Here is a 12,143-nt window from a genome sequence, read left to right on the forward strand (position 1 = left end):
ATCTCTATGGCTAGGTCTAATCAGCTGGCCATGTTCAGTCTACTCTCTCTCTCTGCTCTAGACTCTCCCAGATGTCTCTGGCTGTTCTCTCCCCACATCTACGACAGGAACCTTCTGCTTAACCATACATTGGTGTGGTTGTGCTCTAAGTTTATCCAGTAAACATGTGATGTGTTGTGAGACAGAGCAATAGCTCAGGCTGAGGGCACTTGCCGCTCTTGCAGAGAGCCAGGGTTTGATTCTCAGCACCCACATCAAACAGTTCACAGCTGCCTCAAGCTTCAGTTGTAGGAGAACCAATGCCACCTTCTAGTGTCCTTGGGCACTGCATGCATACGGTACACATAAGAATACTTGGGTGCACACATACACATAATTTTCTTTGAAGACAAGGGTTCTTTATGTAACCGTGGCTGTTCTGGGACTCACTGTGGACACCAGGCTGGCCTTGAACTCAGAGATCTGCAGGTCTCTGCCTCCTGGAAGCTGAGAGGAAAGGTGTGCACCACCATGCCCAGCTTACACATGAATGAAACAGAAAGGTCACACAGTGGGATGACATAGAGCCTGAAAGTACATAAGAATCCCAGGCAGTGGGAAAAGCCAACACATACTCAGCTAGAAATGTCACTTTATTTTAAAACATATACAGGATAATAAATATTATTGGAAAACTTAATAGCCTTTTTATTACATAAGACAATTATAACATGCTATGACTACTTCTATGAAGCAAAATGTACGCGAGTCTTAGACACTGATTATTATGTATGTGAACTAACTGGAAACATTTTCCCCTACTATGTTTATGTTAGGAAAAAAACCTTTTATGCAACCAACATTTGATGTTCTTTTTGATCTCCGTTTCTTTCTCTCATTATATTAATTTCATGATGAAATAAAAATTATCCTCTTAAAAAGGAAACAAGGAACACAACTAAAGAGCCACAGTTTTAAATTTTTGTAAAGTGCACAAACACCGTAGGAGCGAAATGCAAGGTCTTCTAACAAAGGAAATCTGAATTCTTCAAGGAGACTCTTTGGCATTAGTGTTTAGGGAGCTCCTGACATTTCCCTGGCATCAGACAATTCGGCATCAGGGCTAAGGTGCGTAAAAGCAGGAAGTTCAGTGTTTCTCATGTCAAACTCAAGGCAACAGATTCGATGGGGCACACATGCAGCACAGAAACCAAAGTAGAACATAAAGGAACTATCGCGCTGTCATAATTTGATCTTTCAATGGTTTTCTTTTTGAAGTCCATGTTTTATTTCCTCATTGTACAACAAGATGAAGTCTTACCGAATCATGCAAACTTAATACTCAGTGTTCCCTTTAGCTGTTTGGCGCTCAAGGCTCCATGCTCTTCAGGCGTCTCGAGCAGGCTCCAAAGTCTGCAAGCTGAGTTTCGTCACACATGTTCCAGAGCAGTTCTCAGCATTGTCCTCCTACCTACAACTTCCAGAGTACGATCAAACACACTCTCAGTTCAAAATCCATCAACCTGAAGAACCTGCCCTCAACATTCGAGGTAGAAAAACTGAGGCACAGGAAGGTTAAAAAACTTACACATATTTTCACAAATCGGGAGAATATTGGGAAAAGAAAAAAAAAATAAGTCCTCTGGATCTGGAGAGATGGCTTAGTGCTTAAGACCATTTGCTATTTTTGCAGAGGACTTAGGTTGGGTTCCTAGAGCCAGTGTGGTGATGAACAAGCAGTGGTAGCTCCCTCTTCTGGTCTCAGCCGGTACTGCATGCAGGTGATGCACATACACACATGTAGGAAAATGCCCACACAACCATGAAATAAAAATAAATCTTTAAAAATGAACAAATAAATAAATCCTTACTGAATCCATGGCCTATGACTATACTTTTAAATTACTTTGGGTACATTTGAAATAGATGTTTATTTACATGGTCATCTTTTTCTACAGAATATCAATTTTTTAAATAGATATCTTTTGATGCAACAGCTATTACTTTTAAAAAATATTCTTTTGTTGCATTTGATAACATAAGAAAAATGTGTATGACAAAAATGAGTAGTGATATTGGACCAAATGCTCATTACTATCCCTATAATTCTTAATAATATATGATATGAATCTTGCCAGATGTGAAAAATCACTTAAGAGCTAAATAACATATTCTTAAAATTCACCAGTAACATCTGTCATGTGTCAAGGAGAAATACAAAAAGATTAGGCCTGCTGTGTGGTAAACTGGCTTGTAATGGGATTGGTGTGCCAAGTGGCCTTTTGTCAACTCAACAGAATCTTGCCATGAGTAAATAAAACCAAGGAAAAATGTGGCTATGTCCTTAGAAAGTCTGTGCTAAGGAACTAATAATACAGTTTTGGTCCCTGAGAATGCTTAACACCAAGATTCTCCCCGTCCTGTTTAAGAGATGAGCAAGCTCCTTGGTGTCAGACACACTGAGAATACTTCCTTAGGTTTCATTCATACAGTCATGAGGTCTTCCTAAAGGTCACGAGAATACTGACCAAGACCAAGTAGGCGTCAGAGAGGAACTCTGCTCTGCTAGATCAGTGTAGAAGAAAAGCATCACTGCCAACAAAAATGATAATACTCAGGAGGCCCAGTGTAATGACATATGCCTGTAATCCCAGCAGTGAGGTTGAAGAAATACGATTGGGAGTTCAAGGCCAGCCTGGGATACATGAAATGACCCCTTTTAAGGGGTAAAGAGAAAGCAAATTATACAGCAGGACAGTAGCCGATGCTCTTCCATACTTGTTTTCACAGACCATTTGTTTTTCCACATCTAGAAAGCACTGCATCCGAGTACTTGACAGACACCTGGAGACCAGTTTCAAAAAGTCCAGCACAGCATTTACCAGCAGCTGAGTGGGGACAAAGGAAGAGGCTCTGCCGCTGCACGTTTGTTTACGGGTCTATCTAAAGTAGACACGAGCAGGCTAGGGTGTAGCTCCAAGGTAAAACTCTGCCTAGCACACACAATGCTTAGCACTCAACTTCCGAATACCACAACAAGAAATAAGAAAACAGACATGAAACTTAATGAAGGAAAACATCAATATATTATCTCTGTGATGAGCCGGAAATAAAATAAAGCAGAACAAAATGGCTGACACAGGACCTTACTTAACAGGACCCTACTGTTGAACACGCAGCAGCCAAATGTATTTTACTGAGATTCTAACAGCAACAACTGTAATGAGAGTCTTAGTGATAGCTAGGACACTGGAAAACTGTTCTTCTCCAAAGGTCCCAGTGTGGGCAGTTATGTCTTTCTCCTCAAGAACCTCCATAGACACAGCCTTTGTGCAGACTAGAAAGATGCTCCAGATGGCATCCTGCATCTGGGTTCCAGCAGGAATGCCTCACTGATCCTACACCTGATCAATACTCAAAACAGAAAACAACCTTTTCAAACGTAAAGACATTTATGAGCAAAGGCCTTGTCCAGGTAGAAAAGGAGAGAAATGGCCTAAATGTCTTCCAAAAGGAATTCTCTACATTGCTACCAACATTTCTTATTTTGATGATTTTAAAGACTTGAAAGAAGTACATAGTTGGCATGTTTTCTTAAGTTTCATCAGAAATAAAATCCCACAAATTAAAGTGCTTCCTACGGGAGAAACCAATAGGAGGTTCCTTTGCATTCTAGACTTTTCCCCAAAGGTCTTACTTGGGAATTCTTACTTTCTTTTGCATTTCCAAGTGAATTGTGAAAACTGAATTTATAAAAGAGTATACACATATGTGCACTATGTTAAATCTAAAAATTTTGACCATAGTACTGAAGCTATTAAAAAAAAATGTTGAATCTAAAAATTAGACCCGATTCCTGACGGTTAGTAGAACATTATTCTCAGACCTGAAAAGCAATGAGTTCCTTTAGAACAAAGGCATGAATCCTGCTGAAGCAATCTGCCAACTCAATGGAAACCTGGGTGATCTCCCTGTTCTAGAACTTAGGAGAACAATTAGTACTATGAAATTTTGATTGACACACAACAAAATACCTTTGGATAGTCATGGCGTATAATCGTGGATTAAAAGTCTCAGGAACATCAACAGATGCATTTAAACTAAGCTCCACAGTAAGCAGCAAAACAAACAGGGTAATTTCCACATTACAAATGTCCTCCTTATACTAATATAGCTATATTATTACCTTAATATTAAAATTATATCGCTCCTGCTATATAACACTTTCCAATTCAATAAATTAAGGTTTATATTCCTAATAATACTGATGATCAAAAAAATCAAGCGCTTTTACAAAAGAAGAATGAACCTGAACATGTACGAACTATTGCTTTGCGCAAGGTTGTCAATTGTTTAAACCATTTTGCCGCCGTTCTTCACAATCAATGACTAATACACCAAGGTCATCATTCGTACAATCAATTCATTGAATCTGACAAACGAGCCAGACAACCAGATTCCTTTATGTTACACTAGCACTTTATTTACCCTTTTTGTTCTAAGGTTCAGTGAACTGTTCTCTGGGTCTTTACTTTAGAAATGCCCTTTTGATATGGGAAAGCACATTTTTGTCTTAGTGAGAAGTTCAATCGGGTATTATTAAAACTCACGTTCTACCTCAGCTAATTTACTTTATCCATCCCCATTTTTAAACTTGGCACATTCCATTTATCTAAAACAAAGCATGTGGAATACAGAACATCACAACATAATGCTATATTGCATCACTTTGTACCTTGCTCCAATTTAATGCGCAGGGAAGGCTACTATGGATGGAAGAATGGTTTCTAATCTAAAACACTGCATGATTTACAGTTATTTTCCACTTAAGAAGGCTGTGTTGTCTTGTTGCTTGTTTCCGATGCAGGGTATCAAACCCAGGGTCTTGCCTACAGTCAGAACGTTTAATAAGATGCCTGGTAAGAACTTGAGGAGGTTCTACCACGTCAAACAACAGGAAGGCGAAATTGTTCTCACCTTTGCTTGAAAGCCCCTTCGAAAGAATCTACACATTACCCTTTGTAGAAGCAGTCCTGATACCTGTTCCTGTCTGGAGGGACTTCTACTAAACTCTTGTGGGATATACTTGACAGACACTCTCTAATTTAACAACCTTATTGTCAAGTATAATAGTGTATTTCTTCTGAATGGCCACAACGCCTCCTGAAACAGAAAGCGGGCAGTTTTTCATAATGGATCCAAGGAACATAGGTCAAATGTAAATAAAACATCTCTCTGAACTTCATCAGTTGTCCTTAATTGGACAATGATAGTGAAATGGGTCACTCTGCAATCTTATGTGTCTGTAGTTTTCACTACCTTCCACTGAAGACAATGCTTTTTCTAAGTGCTTTACATTATCTATAATTAGAACACGTAACACATACACAGCAAAAGTTAAATTAAGTCACCCAAATGATAATGATAAAGGCACTAAAATCGATGTGAGCAATTGGAAAGTCACCCTGTCAATGGAACACTGCATCCCCCTCATGAAATCCTCTCTCTCTGCTCACCACTGTCTTGGGGACCATGTAGGAGAGTCAGGTTGTTAAAGGACTGGAAACAACTCAATTCACATACCTCTTATTTGAGTAAACTATCTGAATGTTATACATGCTTAACATGAAGACAACGTCAGTCACACTTACTGTAGAGGGTCAGGTTTCACGAGTTTCTTCCTTTCCCAAGGTACTTAGGTAAGAATGTCTGCTCTCCTACGAGGACTAACTAGAAAGACCTCACCCTTATTATCTGGTTAAATTATGTTGAAATGTTTTTAAACAAGTAATTATGAAAGCTTCTAGGTTAATGGAAATGAAAACAGGATTTGTCTCATCAGAGAGAGTTTACACCCAGACAACCATTGGGAGCTTGGTGCGGGAGAGGGCTGGACCCCACCTTGGTGCGAAGCAAGGCTCCCTAGCGTTCACTAGGTCACTAGTGCACAGGCAACTCTCACTGAGAGTCCTTTCTACTGGACATCTAGTCAAAACCACGGACCCCCTCTGCCGCCTGTTCTTCACACCCCCAACCCGTGGCTGCATCTTAGTCTGTTTTCATATTAGATTTGTTCATCTCCCCAAGGTTGAAATTGAATTCTTTGAACACTTGTATAAGGACAATGCCCACAGAGACAGTTGTAAATCCACAGGCCATGCCCAGGAAGTCCACCAGGCCCACATTGCTCCACTCCCGGAAGAGGATGGCTGAAGCCAGCAGGACCAGCGTCGTAAACACGACGTAGTAGATGGCCCCGAACACAGAGGAGTCGAAGCACTCCAGGGCCTTGTTGATGTACCTGAACTGGACAATGATGCTGCAGCCCAGGACCGCCAGGAGCACAAGGCACAGGCAGAGGGCCCTCTGACTGGATGGATTGTTGTGCAAGATGTCTTGGGCCGCCAGCCCAATGCCCTTGGTGGAAGGCACAGTGAAACTCCCCAGCAGGGAGCAGATGCTGATGTAGACCATGATGTTGGTGGGCCCGTGGGCAGGCGCAATCCAGAAGATCAGCAGCAGCAGCATGAGCAGCACAATGCACAGGTAACCCACAAACACTGCAAGACAGACGGGACACCGTGACCAGGGAAGCCGGCCCGCCAGACACCACCCTCTCAGATGGCAGAGCTGAGCCAGCTTCTGATCCCTAACCAGCCACCCCTTCTGTCGGGGGAGAGAGATTAGGCAAGCACCCCACAGCTCCAGCCTGATCAGTGTATCCACTAGGTCCATCCCACAAAACTCTTCTCATCGTCGTTCATTGTGCACCGTCAGAGGAACCGGAATGTGGCTCAGTGGTAGAGCACTCGTCCCACATCCTTAAGGCCCTGGGTTTGACCCTCAGCATGGTAAAAAGCAATGTGCAGGTCCAAGCCACGGCAGCCACCAGGATGACATTAGGCCAGAAGAGCTGTTGTCTTTTCCAGGTACGCGGGTGCCAAGGAATCTTTGCCTTGTGTCCTTTTCCATTAAAGACCTCATTATAATTCTGCCTTTGCCTCACCCTATCCAACCAGGCCATAGCTACCCACCACCCTCCAAATGGATGGAGGGGTGTTCTAATGAAAAAAGCTACCCCCAGGTCTCCAAGTCTGGAGTAGCTGAAGAAATTGTGATCAACTCCATTGATCGGAAGCCCTCTGGGGCTCCCGATAAAAACGTGAAATCCTGCTCCCAAGTGTCTTTTTTAAAAATTTTTTATGATTTATTTATCTTTTATTTTATGTGCATTGGTGTGAAGGTGTCAGATCCCCTGGAACTGGATTTTCAGACAGTTGTGAGCTGCAATGTGGGTACTGGGAATTGAACCCGGGTCCTCTGGAAGAGCAGTCAGTGCTCTTAACCGCTGAGCCATTTCTCCAGCCCAAAAAATGTGTAGCCCAGGCTGGCCTCGAACTCATGATGCTCCTGCCTCTGCCTCCTTCAGCAAATCCTACCGGCGTGCGCCACCACAACTGGCTCCCCAGTGTCTGAACAGCTGATGTCCATATGACCTGCTCTGTCAGTATCATCAACAGCCACAAAAACAGGTTTAAAACAAAGCTAGTCACATGATGGACTTTATGTTTTTTTTACAGACCGGGACTTATCTTGTCATTCTGACTGGTCTGGAACACCTAGGCTCAAAGGACCCCCCAACTCAGCATGTGCATGGCTAAGACTGGAGGTGCACCCAGCCGTGGGAGGAGTTCTTCCTTCAGAGTCAATTGCAGGATCCCTACCAGACAGATGACGCCGAGGGCGTGACAGAGGACATACGCTAAAGTGAGAATCATCTTAGTGTGCCGGGTCTAAGTCCACACAACCTTTAGGGCGGTGGTTCTCAATCCCTTTAAAAGGGTCGAACCCCTCCATAAAGGGCTGCCTAAGGCCATCAGAAAACACAGATTTTTATATAAGATTCACAAAGATAGCAAAATTACAATTATGAAATAGCAACGAAAATAATTTTAGGGTTGGGGTCACCACTCCACGAGGAACTATATTCCAGGGTCATAGCTTTAGGAAGGTTGAGACCATCGCTTTAGGGCACACACACAATGGGTGTGAGTGGGGTACAAAGAGCACACACAACCGTAAGTTATTCTCTATCCTTCACAACTTCTGAATGTCTCCTCGGACATCGATGTAAGAAATCTAGTTACGATGATCCGAACTAGAAATAGAACAAAGTAGTCCTTGTCCATTTTTCATACATGTTAAAATGTTCGCACATACAAGTTCCATGTGGACTGAGATGATTGTTCTTTCCGTGGTTAGGACTTCAGGTCACACCACCGATAGTGCTCACACCGATGGCATAGGCTCTAAGTAAGTCAGGAACATGACATCCCCTAGCAGCTGAGATCTACAGCTACCACATTTATCCAACCCTCACATTTCGGGTGGTTCTGCCAACTTCAATATGCCTTTTTCTATAGCTGTACTTGAGCGCTAACCTTAGAAGGTAGACTCCTGCTACATTTATTATTATATTAATTATATCATATATTGACTACTCTGAAGTCCCATATACAAGGCTGTCTTTCACACGCTGGACTTCACAGATCTAGAAACCAGCTGGAAATGCAAACCTCTCAGAGCAGGCATGCATGCAAGCAACCAGGCAGAGGGAACCCAGGCCCTCAGGAGTGAGAAAAGAGAACTATTCAGCCCTGCACTGGAGGCAGACTCGGGAAAGAGTCAACGGAAGGAGGGTTAAAAGCTGTCCGAGAGCCTCACCTAGAAACTGGCAAAGTGGCAGTGGAGGGCAGAGGGACTGGCACGTGTAAGCACAGAGTACTGCCTGATTGTGGGACAGGCTTAGGGGTGTGAGGAGAAAATCCAAAGGGGCCTGAATGCAAGTGAACAGATACGGGATCCGCAGCACAGTGCGAATGTGATCTCATGCGAGGGGTGGATACTAAGAGCCTTGAAGCTGGAAGGGACAAAATCAGATGGCAGAAGGGTCTTTGGAATCGAGAGGGGTGAGGCAGCAGGAACTGAAAACAAGGGTAGTAGAGGTTAGCAAAATCAGGTCTCACCACAGGCAGCCGTGAGAAGGACAGAAGAGGCAGCACAGCTATTTGGGTGGAGAAGGGAAAAGAACACCAGCCACATTGTTGTCTTATTACTGTTGTCTTATTTCAAGGAATTAGTTTAGATATTTTCTCTTCTGTAACTCAACCTCATGAAACTTACATCATGGATATACTATCTAGCCATATTTTGTCTCTAAATCTGTCCTTTGCACATTAAACAAGTCATATGTTTTCTCTCCAGGGCGCAAGCTTTTGCTTTCTGGAATGAAGCTCCAGCCCAGAGAACGTGCACATCAGAGCACGCTCAAGAATCTCCTTTCCTTGCTGTGGTGTTCTGCATCTTGTCCAGGGTCTTGCTATTCCAGCAGTGAAATGCACACCCAGTCCACTATTCTTTCTATAAATATCTTTACGGGACATTTCCTCTGAGTTTCCATCTCTGAAAATCAGGCATCGTGTATTAAAAAAAAATATTTACTTTTATGTGCACTGTTTTTTGTTGTTTTTTTTTTGTCTGCATGTGTATCTGTGTGAGGGTGTCAGATCCCCTGGAACAGGAGTTAGAGACAGTTGTGAGCCGCCATGGGAATTGAGCCTGGGTCCTCTGGAGGAGCAGCCAGTGCTCTCAACCTCTAAGCCATCTCTCCGGCCCTAGGCATCATATATCAGGGAGTTTGGAAATATAATCAAGCGCTGGTTTAAACTTCCTCTGGGGCAAAAATTAATCGTGTTGTTTGTGCCTTTAGAAACAGAGGGAGGGAGGGAGCTGTGCCATGCAAATACTGTCAGCACTGAGTGGATTCTGTAGCTTAAAAGAAGGAGCACACAGTTGAGAGGGTGAAGGGATATGGGAGGAGCTGGAGAGAAGGGAATGAGGGTAGATTTTTTACCAAAGTGCCATGTTTTGTTTTATATTTTTTTCATGTGTATGAGTGTTTTACCTGCTTGTATGTCTGTGTACTGCTTGCTTACAGGCCTGGTGCCTGAGGAGGTCAGAAGAGGGCATCAGATCCCGGGAACTGAGTTACAAATGACCGTGAGCTACCATGTCAGTGCTGGGAAAAAAATCACACCTCACTCTGCTGAAGAGGAACAAGTGCACTTAGCCTCTGAACCATCCCTCCTGCCCATAGAATTGAATTGTGTATACGTACAAGACATTCTCAAAAAATAAATATATCAAAAACATTTTAAAGTCAACAACAAAACATAGCTGGATGTGGGTCCTATGCCTGTCATCTCAGCAGTCAAGTCGGGAGGACTGCCTCAAGTGTGGGGCTACCCTGGGCTACATCACAAGCACCAGGTTAGCGAAGGCTCCATACTGTGACCCTGACTAGGAAAAAGAAGAAGAACAGGAGGAGGTGGATGAAGAGAAGAAAGAAACAAAACAAAGAAGAAAAAAGGGGGGAAAGAAAGAAAAGCTATTCCCTAAGAAAGTAGCCAGACCATACCATTTTATATTTTCTTAATATTTTCATGATATCTACTTATACATAGGACTGGAGAGATGGACCAAAAGTTAAAATTTCACACCAATTTTGTCTCAGTACCCAAATGGAGATGCGTACAACTGAATGTGGCTGCAGTCCTTGTAGGATCTGACACCTCTGGCTTCCAAGGGCATCTACGTACATAATAATAAAACGGATAGCCATAATTATACATAAATAAATTACAAATGCGTAAGAAAGTTAGTATCTCAACATAAGGGAATCATTCACACTCATCAAAAGTAAATGGACTGAAAATATGGCTCAGCGGTACAACGCTTATTTAGTCTGCACAGGCCAGGGTTCAACTCCTAGCACAGGGGTGGAGAAGTAACCTATGAATATTTTCCTTTGGTTAGCATAGGAACCCTTTAGGCACTCTTGTCTACTCCACAGAATGGTCTATTTTTTTAATACCTTTATACTCTTTATAAAGAGTATATGCATACTCAGAAAATACTTTGAATTTGATGAGAGTAAGTCAAAATTAAAATGTGAAAAAAAGAAAAAAAATTAAAAAAAAAGAAAAAAAATTAAAATGTGAAACGTTTGCAGATGTGGTAGTTTGAATAAGAATGACCCCCCACCCAGGCTTGTATATTTCAAGACTTGATCCCCAGTTGGTGGAACTGTTTGGGAAGGATGAGGAGGTGTGGCCTTGTTGGAGGAGGTGTGTCACTGAGGGCAGGCTTTGAGGTTTCAAAAGACTCAAGCCATTCCCAATTAGCTTTCTCAGACTCTAGCTTGTGAATCAAGATGTGAGCTCTCAGCTGTTCTGGCCAACATTCCTTTACTTCCCCATCATGGACTCTTAACCACTGAAACCATAAGCACAGTTAAATGCTTTGTTTTATAAACTGCACTGGTAATGGTATTCTCTTGCAGCAATACAAAAGTAACTAAGAAAACAGGGTAATAAAGCCTTAGCTATTGTCATTATGAACGCTCTAGGGAATCCAGCCAAATTTACAGTACCTCTGAAAACTGGGTAGGCTTTTACTCATCGCCAGCTGATATGCGCAGACAAAATGGACTGCCAGTCAAGATCTGTGGTGACAAACCCGAGCAGATCTGGCCCACCTGCCCTGCCAGGAGGTATCAGGATGGAGTGGTATCCTGAGCTGTCTGGATTCCTTGGGAAATAGACAGGCCACACGGCTAGGAGTTACCTGGATTGGTCAGCTTCTCCTCCAGCTCGGCCTGAGTTGTCACGCTTTCAGACTTCGGGGAATGGATAATGAGCACGACAGAGCCGGCACAGCTCAGCAGACACCCCAACTTGCCCAAGATGTTGAGTTTTTCCTTCAGAAGATAAGAAGCTAAAATGGACCTTCAATTAAATAAAAGAAATCATTACAGTTTAAAACAAACTCTATGACTTGTTTCTGCTAATTAAAGATACTTTATCTAGAAGACTTGTATCTTATGTCTAGATGTATTTTATTTCCATTGAGGGTTTTTTTTAATGTTTTTATTTGTATTTTGGCACTGAGAATCTAATACAAGGCCCCGCACATGCTTTAACACTGAGCAACATGGACACCCAGCCCGGCATTTAGTTTTTACAAATAGAAGAACTAATTTCCAATCAGAAATCTATTAAAGTTTTATTTTAACCAATTGGGTTTTTGTATCATTTTCATGCATA

General features: G+C 42.4%; 1 protein-coding gene across 1 annotated transcript in view; it reads right to left on the minus strand.

Annotated features, from left to right (window-relative positions):
• Positions 1-614: 614 nt before the first annotated feature.
• Positions 615-12,143, minus strand: part of Nipa1 (NIPA magnesium transporter 1) — a 34,853-nt gene continuing 23,324 nt past the window's right edge. Inside the window, exons 4-5 of the mRNA XM_048434743.3 lie at positions 11,665-11,825; positions 615-6,539 (exon numbers count right to left, since the gene is read on the minus strand). Coding sequence (XP_048290700.2) covers positions 6,028-6,539; positions 11,665-11,825 — 673 coding nt within the window. The 3' untranslated portion in view covers positions 615-6,027. The remainder of the gene's footprint in view (positions 6,540-11,664; positions 11,826-12,143) is intronic.

Source organism: Myodes glareolus, chromosome 24 (genome assembly GCF_982192425.1).
Source record: "Myodes glareolus chromosome 24, mMyoGla1.1, whole genome shotgun sequence".
Classification (NCBI taxonomy): Eukaryota; Metazoa; Chordata; class Mammalia; order Rodentia; family Cricetidae; genus Myodes; species Myodes glareolus.